The following is a 13,318-nucleotide window of genomic DNA, read 5'->3' as shown; positions in this document are numbered from 1 at the left end:
AACAGACAGCCTGTGTTACAAACCGGAGATGTGAAGTTTGAAAAATATGGACATTTACAAGGCAGGGGAGGGGTTTAACTGACAGATGTAATGGGTTACATTAGTAGGATTCATTGTTTTTGGTGATTTTTGGGACTTACAGACAGGATATCTCAGCCTCTGCTGCTGCTTCAGTCCTGTTTTTAATCTGTCTCTTGTCAGTATCCCATCTTTTGGAATTGCTATGCCAAACACCAAACATCCCTGAAGTTTGCCTTGTTGCAGAGTTTAAGTGCTGCACAGTCTTCACTAACTCCACCAGCTCTTGCCCTTTAAATTCAATGTTCACACCCTGTCCTCCAACTGTTACACTAAATTTGTACTCATTGCCCCCCCCCCTCTCTCTCCCTGCCTGCCTCAGGTTTGTCACACGCTTTATTGAGCTGGACGGCCTCACCTGCCTCCTCAACTTCCTGCGCAGCATGGACTACGAGACCTCAGAGAGCCGCGTCCACACCTCCGTCATCGGCTGTATCAAGGCCCTGATGAACAACTCGCAGGGCCGCGCCCACGTCCTCGCCCACCCGCAGAGCATCAACACCATCTCACAGAGCCTGCGGACGGAGAACATCAAGACCAAAGTGGCGGTGCTGGAGATCCTCGGGGCGGTGTGCCTCGTGCCTGACGGACACAAGAAGGTGCTGCAGGCCATGGCACACTACCAGAAATACGCTGCCGAGAGGACTCGCTTCCAGGTGAGAGCAACTGAAGTGACCGTTAGTTAGGAAAGTGTTAGAGGTGAAGACAGCTGTCACCTTCCTTGAATTGTTGATCATGTCCAGTACTTAGGGAGCCTCTGCTGGAGACATGGGGCAGACGAAATATTTCAGAGTAATGCTCAAATACATCAAACTGTGGTCACTTTGATCAGCTGGAGACTTGTGCTGTAGCGCCTCAGACTGTTGGCCTCAGGTTAAGTCAGCACACAGGCCATATTAAAGGCAGGTGAGGACATCCAGAGTTATGGAGGTCAGGGAATGTGTAATGCTTTCGTGGCTTTAGCAGGACTGAGTCAACATGCCACATCTCACACGTCCCCCGGGGTGTGTGGTAAATCATGCCACCTCGGGCTAAGCTAACACCACAGGAGCTGAGTGATTCAGAACTTATGAGGCCTTTTAATGTTGGTTTGAGTTATGATGAAGCTGCTAAAGTATGTCGGGGGTCAGTTTCAGAGAGAGCGAAGGGTGTGAGAAGTGAGAACACTGACCTGGTTCTCTCTGATGTCGGGTTACAACAACTCAGATTTGATCAATCAGAATGGATCCTATCAATGATAGACGATTTTATATTGAACCTCATACCTGCTGACTAACTCTCCCATCTCTCCTGACCGTTAAGACGCTGCTGAATGAGCTGGACAGGAGTACAGGCCGCTACAGAGACGAGGTCAACTTGAAGACAGCCATCATGTCATTCATCAATGCTGTGCTGAACGCTGGAGCTGGGGAGGTCAGCATGAACACCCACATGCCTTTTTAGATACACACTATCAACAAATCGTAGTTAAATATAGTGGGAAAAGAATCACATGATTTGTATATTACAAACTTTCCTCTGTAGTTTCACCAGTGCCAGCAATTTTATCATCTTGCCTTATTGTTAATTCTTATGTCTTATGTCCAGGACAACCTGGAGTTTCGCCTCCACCTAAGGTACGAGTTCCTGATGTTAGGCATCCAGCCAGTCATCGACAAGCTCAGAGAACATGAAAACGCCACCCTGGATAGGTGAGAGTGGATTATCATCCTCCTTAGCAAGTATTCTGCAGACCAGAGAAAAAATACTTTGCCTTTGTGTGTTTTTTGAGATTGGCCTTTCGTCCTTATTGTTTGGGGTCCAACAAATGACACTAATTTATGTTTAAAGATAATAATAATAATAATAATAATGATGATGTTAGCAGTAGTAGTAGTATTAAAATCACAATATCAAGGAACTTTGCTTCCACCTGAGGTATGAGTTTCCATTCTGACCAACCATTTCTGTAAGTATTTAATTCTTTGGAAATAACCATAAAGCATTGTTGCAAAACCAGACTGGGAAATAATTCATGTGCTATAAGTTTCACAGGCTACGCACGAACAAATATGTAGCACACTATGTTTGTTTGCCAAAAAGTCATTCACAAATAAATAAGTGTAAAGCACTGAGAGGTCAAATTCCCGGTTCGATCTCTTGTGAACGAACAGTTATAAAAATTCAGACATCCAGACAGACTTATTGTAGATTTGGGAGGAGTAGGTCTGTGTAACAAGTTCTTTCAGTCCCTCTGAATTTAACCATGTTTCACATCTGGAGTCTCTGAGGCTCCGAACAGAAGTAATGTATCATCAGCTTGTCATCGGTTCAAAAATGTTTAGTCTCAGTTATCATTAAACTGGGAAAAATCAGTATTAGGATGATAAAATAAAGTAAAGTCTGGGTTCCTTGCGCTGTCAAAGAGGGTTTCGGCTCTCTAGGACAGCGAACACAACATCAGGGTTAAATGAAGGGTGTAGTAAATTCTTCATACTGAGACTATTATTTCTCCTTCTCCAGGCATTTGGACTTCTTTGAGATGGTGCGGAATGAAGATGACTCAGAGCTGGCCAAAAGATTTGATATGGTGAGTAATCCACCATTACCCTTAGACAGCAGTCTATTTTCTTGTCAGATTACAATATCAGAGACTATATTTGATTGTGCAATTCAGTTCATCAGAAGTTAAGCAGAGCGGTTGTCACACTTTAAATACATTCAAGAGTGGTTCTCTTTCCCTTCACAGACCCATCTAGATACTAAGAGTGCCGGTGCCATGTTTGAGCTGATCAAGAAGAAGCTGAGCCACACGGATTCCTACCCCCACCTCCTCTCCATCCTCCAACACTGCCTGCAGATGCCCTGTGAGTAGCCGCATACATGTTTGTTTGAGTGTCCTCATCATCGCAGGCCAACTTGTGTTTACATTGAACTCATACCAAGTTAATGGGATTGCCTTACTACTTGTGCCTTCCAGATAAGCGTGGTGGTGGCAGCCTGCAGCACTGGCAGCTCTTAGACAGGATCCTCCAGCAGATAGTCCTACAGGACGACAAGGGAGAAGACCCCGATGTTGCCCCTCTGGACAACTTCAGTGTTAAGAACATCATTCGCATGTAAGTGGAATCTGATTATTCCACACACTTTATACAACAATGGACTCACGACCACAAGTCTTGGTTGTTCATTGACTTGAAAGGGGCTGTACAGTATATTTTCTCCTTATCTCCTCATCCTCTGAAGCTGTAGACACGCTCTCATTTATGGAAACAAAATCTTGTGATTAATGGGTCCAATCAGCATCACTTCTAACTAAGATCAAAGACAAGTCTGATATCAACATTATGTGCTTTTGTGTCAGAATGATCGAGGCATGGCTAGGAGGCAGAGAGGCTGTGGAATATCATGAGTTATACATCAGAGCTTTGGTGTAGGGAGACAGCTACAGTAAACCAATACTCACGTGTGAAAAGACTTGTTTTAACACTCTCAGTCTGTCTGTTTTTCATTTTGAGCCATTGTGCCAGTGATGGGAGTGGAGAATGTGATTGCACAGGAAGATGAGGTGAAAGTAAAGGTGGCCGTGAGGGGTCCTGGGCGGATTCGGAGGAAGCTGTGCTCTGAGCGTGAATTGGCATGAAAGCGGAAGCTGGAGATCAAAAGGAAACTGCTCTAATCGCATTAAGTGGATAGGCCAGCCAAGTCAGCCATGTTTAGATGCGGCGAAGCAGTCATTTGGCTTCATGTAGGAGACAACCGGTAGAAGTAATCATTTTATAGAAGAAAACCAAGCATTATGACTTGGAAGTAGATGTTTTGCATATGTCATCATGGGCACAGTTCCTGGGTCTGGGTTTCACTGAGTATTGAAACTAATCTGCACTTGTGTTCAGAAGCCAAAGCCTGTGGTGTGTGCTGAGTGTAGATAGTGTTAAAAGATGACATTCAGGGCTTTGTCCATACAGTACATTTGGTGCGTGTTTCTTCCCCCAGGTCGACCTCAGTTTCTCTTTCTGACGTGCTGTCGTTCGTCTCCTTCACTCCACTCTTCCACTCTCAGATCAGTGATAAACGTGTTTAGTCTCAGTGGTGAAAGCACCAAGAAATATGTAGCGTGGTAAACCTTGGCCCCTGCCAGCTCCTACTTTGTTCATTGATTCAGCCACCATTGTTTGTGCAATCAGCACACTTGAGCGTGATTCTTTCCAGTAGCGGTACAGCGAGTGAACCTGGACACTGCATCTAAGCCCAGACGTGCGTTACTGCTCGCTGCAGATTCATCACGGTGGTCAAAACCTGCCCCTCACTTTACATTACTGCCAAAGAATTGTTGTGTTTCCATAAACTCTCCGAGAGTAAAATTATGCCTGGAAAAAGAGTGAATAAAGTGAGATTTCCTCATTGTTTTGGCTCAGTGCCCGAGGCCCCGACGGTTAACGGGTGAAAACGTACAGTCTCGTGCCGTGGCGGCTCAGAGGGCGAGGGGGAGGGGGGCTGCGTTAAAACAACTGTTAAAACAACTGGGAGACAAAGCCATTCATCATCTGCGGTTACCATGACGACGGCTCTGACTACTGACACGCGTGCCTGAACCAAAATTAACACTCTTGTATAAATCTTTTTTTTTCCACAGCTGTGTAAAAGTATTTGTTTGACTAGTCAACAATAAAGTCATTGTGCCTTTTCGTTTTAATGGGTTAGATCCATGGATCGTTGCTCGAGCTGTAATTACAGCAGTACTGAATTTGTACTCAAGTTCAGACAGTCCTGTTCGCTAACACAGACCTACATCTGATTAATGACCAATTTGCCTCTAAATGGCCTCGTAGATGTCCTTGTGTGAATTGATTACAAGTGTTTAAGTGTGAATCATCACCACAGTGAGGTAACTTTCTCCTCACTGGCAGCCTCAGTACTGTTCCTTTTCAGTAGCTTCTTCTCTCCTTCTTTTTATTGTTTGTTTATACTCTGTGCTTAATGACACTGAATCATATCTGTTCTTCTCAACTCTAGCTATGGCTACCGCCGATGCTCAAGGTTTCACTTTCCAGTCTTTATTCATCTAAATTAATTCCTCAAAACTTTCAGTTCAGTGATCTTTTCACTTTTCTGTCACTCAGTGGGCTTCATGTTTTCCTCTCTCTGACTGCTTCTTTATCATTTCTCACCACCAGATTTCCCAATTTCACATCGGGGCATCAGCATAACCCTGTTTAACCTCAAACCTCCCGCAGAACTAAGCGCAAGACTTCATAACTTATATAAAAATATAATTGATTTCATCTATGCAGGATTTATTTTAGCACTAATGTTATTCTGTGCATCTTAAATGAGCAATCTGCATCAACCAAGTCAATGCCGATAGTGGATGTGACTCCATCTTACAAAAGAAAGTCAAGAATTAGTGTCAGTGATCAGTGGATTTCCAATCCAGTGAATCCAGTTTCCTCAAAATGCAGAGGCTTGACTTGGTTGGACTGCAGTTGACCCCTATGTGCAAGCATTTTGTTCAAGGCTTTACTCGGTTTATCTACCTGTGTCTGTGCTGGTTCTTACTTTTGTTTGCCTGCTTCACAGGTTGGTTAATGAGAATGAGGTGAAACAGTGGCGAGACCAGGCAGAGAAGTTCAGGAAAGGTAATACTTGTTTGACACGCTGCACTCTGCAGGTTAAAAAAGGAAATGCATCATCAAATGCGTCATGCATTTTATCTCGGTTCATGGGTTTTTAATACATTCTGTATGCTCTCTGTATGTAACTCTTCCGGTTTGCATTTTGTTATGTGAATCTGCATCCTATGAACAAATCTCTGTTCCATTGTGTCCTTTTAGATCACGTAGAGCTGCTAGGTAAACTAGAGAGGAAGGAGCGAGAGTGTGAAACCAAGACCCAGGAAAAGGAGGAGATGATGAAGACTTTGAACAAGATGAAGGACAAACTGCAGCGTGAGGGTGTGGAGCTGCGCTCAGCCAGGGAACAAGTCCTGGACCTGTCGTCACGCATCAGCGACATAGCTGTGAGCACTGCTGTCTTACAACACGACATACAGCACACTTTATAAACCAGTAATAATTCATTAATTCTGTAATTAATGTAGCTGATTGCTAAATGTTTGCTTGTCCTATCAGTAACCACTGAATGAATTTAAATTAGTGGGCGTCCACAAATGAATGTAATGTAAAGTTATTCATGAAGTAATTTATCACAACTTTGCCTTTTATTGTCCGTTTCCTGTCCAATAGGGTGGCAGCGTGTCTTTCCCACCTCCTCCACCCCCTGGCGGCCCCGTGGCCCCACCTCCGCCACCTATGATCGGTGGCTTCCCTCCGCCACCTCCTCCGCTACCGTTTAGCTGCCCGCCTCCTCCGCCTCCTCCTCCCCCACCGGGTGCCCCGCCTCCTCCTCCAGGCGCCCCTCCCATTTTTGGAGCCCCGCCTCCTCCTATCCCCTGTTCCTTCAACTCAGCGACCACCATGCGTTCCAAGTCCATCCCTCAGCCTTCTCATCCCCTGAAGTCCTTCAACTGGTCCAAACTAGGAGAGGTGAGAGAACACAAACTCTTTGCTGTTGTGTGGAAACATTTTTTTCAAAAAAAGTGAAAAATTGAGGGAATTGAAAGAAAAAATAAATTGCAACTACATTACTATAGTACGTGAAAATAAATAAGGTAAAGATGCTGTTGCTGCATAGCCGATGTTTGCATTAACAGCACTTACCTTGCCAGTCTAGAAGAAATGTAATAGAATTGCAAATCAAAGTTAATTGAGAGTATCTTCTCATACTTGATTTGAATTAGTCCAACGGCACAAAACTCAGTAGCAGTACCTTCACTGTTAATCACATGTTTAAATGTTAATCTCTTGATGTCGCTTTACCTCTTTTCAGAATGTGATCAATGGCACCATCTGGAGCGACATTGATGACCTGAGAGCCTTCAAGATTCTTGACCTCAAGGACATAGAGAAGATGTTTTCAGCCTATCAGAGACAGCAGGTTTGGATGTGTTAGCAACTGGAAAACAGTTTTCTGGAATATAGTTTAATGGCTCGAGGTTCAGTGTGTGTGTATGTTTGTTTTGGCGAGCATTAACATATAGAAACAGAAATCTGTTGCGTGCCTGTTGTTTGAATAACTGTTAGAGTTACATTTGAAGTTTGAATTTAGCCTTGATTTTTTTTTTCTTATGTGTGTGTGTGTGTGTGTGATGGGCTGAGCGGTGGGATGTTGGAAGAGGACTCTTGAGATTGCCAAGGGTCTCAGGGTCCACAGCTCCAGGCTTACATGAGCAGCTGTTCACTGCTGAATGCCTTACTTTAGAGATGTCACAGAGCTCAAGCTTTGCCCTTGTATCTGCAGAGCGTTTGTGTGAGAACTGGTGAACTGACTGGGTCTTCGTGGGCTCATGAATCAGGGCAACACACAGGAAACAATCAACACCATTGAAGTCATGAGGAGTGACTATACAGGAAACTTTTTCCTGAAGCTAGTTCACTAAAATAAAGAGGCACTAAATCACTAAATCATGTTAAACCAGGGACTGACTAATAGGATAATTGTAGTATGCACGCCTTTGGGGGAGATACCATACAGTACATAGCAATTACTTCTCTCTGTGCTACAAACTAATTACATACCACTTGTCATGTGATAATATTGGGTGCAATTGTATAAATTGATGTATTTTACTTCCTCCAATGGTTTTTAAGTGGAATGTTAATGTGTCCTAATTGGTTTCTAGTAATCACAGTTTAAAGCAAGGTCCTTAAGGCTCAGTGGAGGAGCAATACGTGATCTCTGTAAAAGCATTATACTTGTTGAATTCCTGTGTAATGCATTTTACTGCCATGTTTAAAAGCCTCCTGACAGCTCAAAGCACAATACTCTTTGCAGGCTTTTATTTAAGAGTAATGGGTCGTTTGAGGCTGTTGCTGACAGTGATTTACTGTGGGTATTTATTTATACAGAGCAGGTTTTTATTGGCACAGGCCAGCGGTTAAATGTAGCTCTCTATGGATATAGCAACATAAAAACCCAAGATCTTCCTGGCTTTGACAACTCGGTCCATTTGGCAAGAGCAAGATCCAGTTCAACTGGACGATATTGTAATATTTATACATGGCATAATTGCTTTTTTAAGCTTGTCATTGGTCTGCCTTTCAAAAAAAAATGGGCTTTTGTTTACATTTGCCCTCTGTAGGATTAGTTACCGCACTCATTTTTCATGTTCTTGTTTTTGCACGTCAGGACAGATGTAGATGCAATCAAAAGAATACATTAAAACATTTGCGACCTCTTTAAGACAGAAACCAAAGTCTAAAAGTTTTTTGGGGTTTTTTCGTTCACCTGTGCAGCACAGAGAGGTTTCAGAATTTCAGCCCAGATTTCATGAGCTCCCGATGACTTGGACGGCAGATGATTGTTGTTTTTCTCACAGAGGGCTTTCCAGCTTCAGCTTGTAGTGTGCATAGTTATAGTTCTTTGCTCTAGCCACCACTTTTTTTTTTCTGCTTGAAGTGCTAATCTTTGCATGTGTTTTCAATTTTTGTGTCTCTCTGCACTCTCCGACTGCCTGGGCAGGACCTGCTCACTAACCAATCCTTCAAACAGGTGAGTTAAAGGTCTTCCAGCATCTTTTTTTTTTTTCTTCCTCATGGTTACCTACCTTCATTGCTCTGTCATCTTCTCCTCTGCAATGCAGCAGCCAGCCAGCGGTCTGGTTATTTTGCTCCTGAGCTCCACAGAGCTTTTTAGCATCTTTCAGCTCAATGTTTTACAGCTCGCAACTTTACTGTTTTAGTTTAGTCTCACCTCTCTCATTAGCATTGTTTCCAGCAGCAGGCACTTGTTAGCAAAAAAAACTCACTCTGCACTACTTGCACAATATCATACAGCACACAGGAGCTGACAAGACAAAAACAGAGCTAAAAAGAGAGTGAATATTCATCAGGTAGCCAGGAACATGGCTCCAAATGAACAGCAGTGTTGCTCTGTGTGTGCTTTATGTGTAAATAGGCTAACACATTTACTCTGCAATCTTAGCAATCAACATAATTTTTACCATGATATGAATTAAGAGGATATAGCAAAGGAAAGAAGGTGCATAGCTGTTGGCTGCAGACTTGGACAGTTTCCCTTGGTGGAAGTTCAGAAAACCCAAATGTAAATGGAGCATTAATCTTCATCATCACTGCCTTATTTTTCATTATCATCTCCATTTTCATCCTGGTCATTGTGTTGATTGCCATCATTACCATCATCATCTTTCATTGCCTTAATTGTCATAATTCATCGTCTTGAACTGAACAGGAAAAGTCTGAATATAAATGCAGCTTCACAATCATGCTGCCCTGCACAAGAGAAGAAAACATTTCAAACACCTGACCGCATTTCGATCACGCTACTTAATAGCTGTTATAAAAGATGAAGGGGCTCGTCTCCAGTTACATGCTATACACAAGTTGGCAAAATTGCCTTAAGCGCGTGGGCAGAGAGGTCTTTGGCGGGCCCCAGTGAATGGGAGTTGTCCCCATAACCCAGTGCCAACCTCAGTCTGCTGCCAGGCACAGTGGGTCAACGCGGGCATGGAAAAACGACACTTTCTTTACAAGCCGCATCTGTTTTACATACGTCATACCCTGCGACCTCAAAATGGACATTTTTTGGCAAGCAGGAAACCAGCTCGGACCATAAATAGAACGTGTTTAACATGCAGCCCCAACCAGTTTTCTCAGACATGTATTCTCTCCCCTTGTGGATATTTAATTTACTACATTTGTGTGAAGCTTACAGAAATATCTGACTGGCCTGAATCCACTTTTGAACAGTGTTTCCTGTTCCGCTGAGAGGTTTATAGGCCTGCCTGCATTGTGTTTGCAGCAGTGACTCACCAAAAAAAAAAAAAAACCTCCTCTCCCAAGACCTGCTTTAGATTTTCTGCTCGCACCAGAATGAATTTGAGACTTTTTTTTTTTTTTTTAAATTTCCACAGCTTTTTGTAAATGTGTTTTCATATAAAGCCAGGCCCAGGCTTTCTAATTTTTAATGAAACGTTGCATTATGGCCTCTGAGAATTGATGCATAACACTTGACAGTCGCAGTCAGCACAAAAACAGGTCAGGAAACTTGACCTGAGGCCAAACTAAAGTATTTGGCTGGAGTGCAACCTTTTTGTCTGCACTTTATAGAGGCAGTGATTAGACTGTAACAACTGTCCTTGGTTATTTTTTTTTTTTTTAAGTTGTCTGAAGTTTTTATTTTTATCTGCTCCAAATTAACACCATGTTAAATGCTTGGAAGGGGTCATGTCGTCTCTCAGCGAGATAAAGATGTCGAACAGATGTGAGGGGGAGAGGTCTCATTGTGCAGGCTTTGCATGTAATATGAGCACATAAATGAAACTGTGTTGCAAAGTTAACGTGTCTCTGTCTTCATCTCTCTGCAGAAAGAGACGGGCTCTATGGATGACATATATGTCAGCACACGGAAGGTCAAAGAGCTGTCAGTCATCGACGGTAGACGTGCACAGAATTGTGTCATCCTGCTTTCAAAGTAAGGGTCTGAGTCAGGATGATTTATGATGCTACATCGTACCCACAGTAAACAGCTGGCTATTTTGTGTTCACTACATTATAGTTCTGAGGAGATGGCCTAAGCACTGGCTGTTGTAACCTCCTGACCCAGGAGGTTGAGCTGTAACCTCCTGGGTCAGGAGGCTGAGTTGTAACTCCGTGTGGAGCTGCCTGAGGCAGACGCTCCTTATGTCTGGTACAGGAAATGTGTTTCTAATAGACACACAAGGACATCTGTCAGTGTAATTGAATTACCATCTATGGTTTTTTTTTCGGAGGAAGTGACTGTAATATAACAGACAGGAAGTATTGCCCAGGAGAGGACACATCTCAGAAAGTAGTGTTCAGATTTCAGCAAGATTTTTGTCTATTTTTAAACTTTCCAGTTTTCTATTTTCCACATATCACCATATAAAATCAATCAAGACACATAAAGTCGACCCCGCTTCCCAAGGGATTTGGAGTCCCACTCACTATCTGAACCGAAATCAATTGTCATCATTTAAGACCCACTCTACAACATACCCTTTGTATGTCTCCAAACAGCAATGATCCAAAGCTCTTTAGTGGATTTGAATCCCGTTCCCTCCCTTTAGAGATCAATAAACAGCTACTGCTCTCTGAACTCACTTTCGTGTCAATAGAAAATGACCCAAGGGTACAAACTAGACCCAAATGGGGTCAGCAGTTGGTCAATAAGGCTCTGATGCACAGACTAACAATGCTGTTATTGATCACAGCCCGGCACACTTAACTCTGATCGGATGCACTGAAAACAGCTGGCAGTGCTCCTGGGTTTGACACTGGACCAGACCAGTATCCAGAGTATAGTGTATCAGACAACTCACTATACTGCACTGTGGACTATGTGTTTGTCATGTGGGGAAATTGTTACATTTAATGAATGAATGTAATTGAAACAACTTTCAATAAACGTTTTTCTTTCTTTCATTTGCAGGTTAAAAATGAGCAATGAAGAGATTAAGAGGGCGATCCTTGAGATGGACGAGAGGGAGGAGCTAGCCAAAGACATGCTGGAGCAGGTAAGGTTCAGTGTTTAATGAACGACCATGGGAGGTGGCAGTGGGTCGGTGTATGGATTTGATTCATAGGGCAAGAAAATTGATTTCTCTTTTTTTTTTATTGTTCAAAAATGGCTTCAGAGGGGTTTGATGTACTTCTCAACATACGGCTCATCAGCGTTTGGTCCAGTCTAAGTGTTTAAAGTAATAAAGCTATTCAGCATTAAAAGAAGACAAGTGCATAGTTTCCTGGAAAAAGTTTAGTGCTAAACATTTCAGTCTGCTCCACAGGTACGTTCATGAACATCTGGATTAACAGCGTTCTTTACGTCTTTGCAGCTGCTGAAGTTTGTCCCCGAGAAAAGTGACATTGATCTGTTGGAGGAGCACAAACACGAGCTGGAGCGCATGGCCCGGGCCGATCGCTTCCTCTTTGAAATGAGCAGGTACACAGGGCTACGTTATTCTGTAATACTCTGCACAGGTGTGAAACTGCACAGGTCGGGCAGTTCGCTGAGCTGGTTCATTTTTACGATGCTGGGTTTGTGAGAACGTGAGACATGGTGATGAATATACTGAGTGTATCAGTTACACAAAGGTCAGAGTGTGCATGATAAAACAGATGTCTGACAGTCTGTGGCATGCAGCTGAAATGAAAGATCGATGAACAACATGCAGAATTTGTGCCGAATCGAGCCAGTGTAGCACAAATAGACCCAGAGATATTGAAAAGCACAGTGTCTGGGCTTCAGGGGGGAGGTGGGGGGGGAGGTGGCGGGACTCAGACGTCAGGGTGATTCATCTTTTAGCTGAGAAAAGAAGTCATGGCCGCCCATTGACGACTCCGGTCGCATCAGAGAGCGGAGACATTTTAAATCAGTGCCTTTTTTTCTGCATTCCATCTTTTCTCAGAACCTGCTCTGTTTGTACAAGATAATTAATCCTTTTCATTTCCTTCAGTGAAATATTACCCTATCCTGTCCTTTCTTTCCTTTCGACCACATCTCCTTTGGTCTGAGGAATACATCTGGGATTCAGTTATTTCCGATTTTTTTCGCCATTTAATATGCCCCGGTCCCTCATTGAAATTCCCACCCCCTCCTTTGGTGAACTTTTGGGCAAGTTTAACGTAGCCATCTGTCAACTTTCCAGCTTGATGGGAGCCTATTAGATGATAAAAGGCCTGTGAAAACTGAGAGAGGGAGTTTTGTACGACTGGGTGACTTGACTAGCTTTGAACTTACACTCCCCTAGAGACAAATGTAACTCACCTCCCTTTTTTCTTTCTCCTCCTTTTACTTCTTTCTTCTCTTTCATCAGAATTGACCACTACCAGCAGAGGCTGCAGGCTCTGTTCTTTAAGAAGAAGTTTGCAGAACGTCTGGGTGAAGCCAAGCCTAAAGTTGAAGGTAAGGACAAACACCTTGGACGCCACTAAAAGGCAGAGGAGGCAGGTGTAAACTGTCTGTGATTACTTATTTAAAGGATAAGACGATTACATTCAGTATTTTTCTTATTGCCAAAAATCCAAGAAAAGACCAAAACCAATATTTAATGGATTATAATAACATTATAATAACCCCCAAAAAGTTTCAAACTCTAAAAAATGTTGTCAGCTTCGAACACTTGGACCAATTCTTTTCACAATGCCTCGTGAAATCCCCTTTG

The 13,318-nt window shown here is 43.1% G+C and overlaps 1 protein-coding gene across 4 annotated transcripts in view; it reads left to right on the top strand.

The window, feature by feature from the left end:
• Window positions 1–13,318, top strand: part of daam2 (dishevelled associated activator of morphogenesis 2) — an 84,614-nt gene that overhangs the window by 61,125 nt on the left and 10,171 nt on the right. For 3 of the 4 annotated variants that reach the window (XM_041060171.1, XM_041060172.1, XM_041060173.1), the window contains 15 exons: window positions 401–734; window positions 1,381–1,491; window positions 1,666–1,769; window positions 2,581–2,647; window positions 2,807–2,924; window positions 3,038–3,176; window positions 5,638–5,696; window positions 5,892–6,076; window positions 6,303–6,602; window positions 6,946–7,053; window positions 8,638–8,667; window positions 10,502–10,608; window positions 11,587–11,671; window positions 11,990–12,096; window positions 12,971–13,059. In XM_041060171.1, coding sequence (XP_040916105.1) covers window positions 401–734; window positions 1,381–1,491; window positions 1,666–1,769; window positions 2,581–2,647; window positions 2,807–2,924; window positions 3,038–3,176; window positions 5,638–5,696; window positions 5,892–6,076; window positions 6,303–6,602; window positions 6,946–7,053; window positions 8,638–8,667; window positions 10,502–10,608; window positions 11,587–11,671; window positions 11,990–12,096; window positions 12,971–13,059 — 1,943 coding nt within the window. The remainder of the gene's footprint in view (window positions 1–400; window positions 735–1,380; window positions 1,492–1,665; window positions 1,770–2,580; window positions 2,648–2,806; window positions 2,925–3,037; window positions 3,177–5,637; window positions 5,697–5,891; window positions 6,077–6,302; window positions 6,603–6,945; window positions 7,054–8,637; window positions 8,668–10,501; window positions 10,609–11,586; window positions 11,672–11,989; window positions 12,097–12,970; window positions 13,060–13,318) is intronic. The other variant, XM_041060175.1, reaches the window with a different exon arrangement.

Source organism: Toxotes jaculatrix, chromosome 17 (genome assembly GCF_017976425.1).
Source record: "Toxotes jaculatrix isolate fToxJac2 chromosome 17, fToxJac2.pri, whole genome shotgun sequence".
Lineage (NCBI taxonomy): Eukaryota > Metazoa > Chordata > Actinopteri > Toxotidae > Toxotes > Toxotes jaculatrix.
This window is presented reverse-complemented; position numbering and strand designations above follow the sequence as displayed.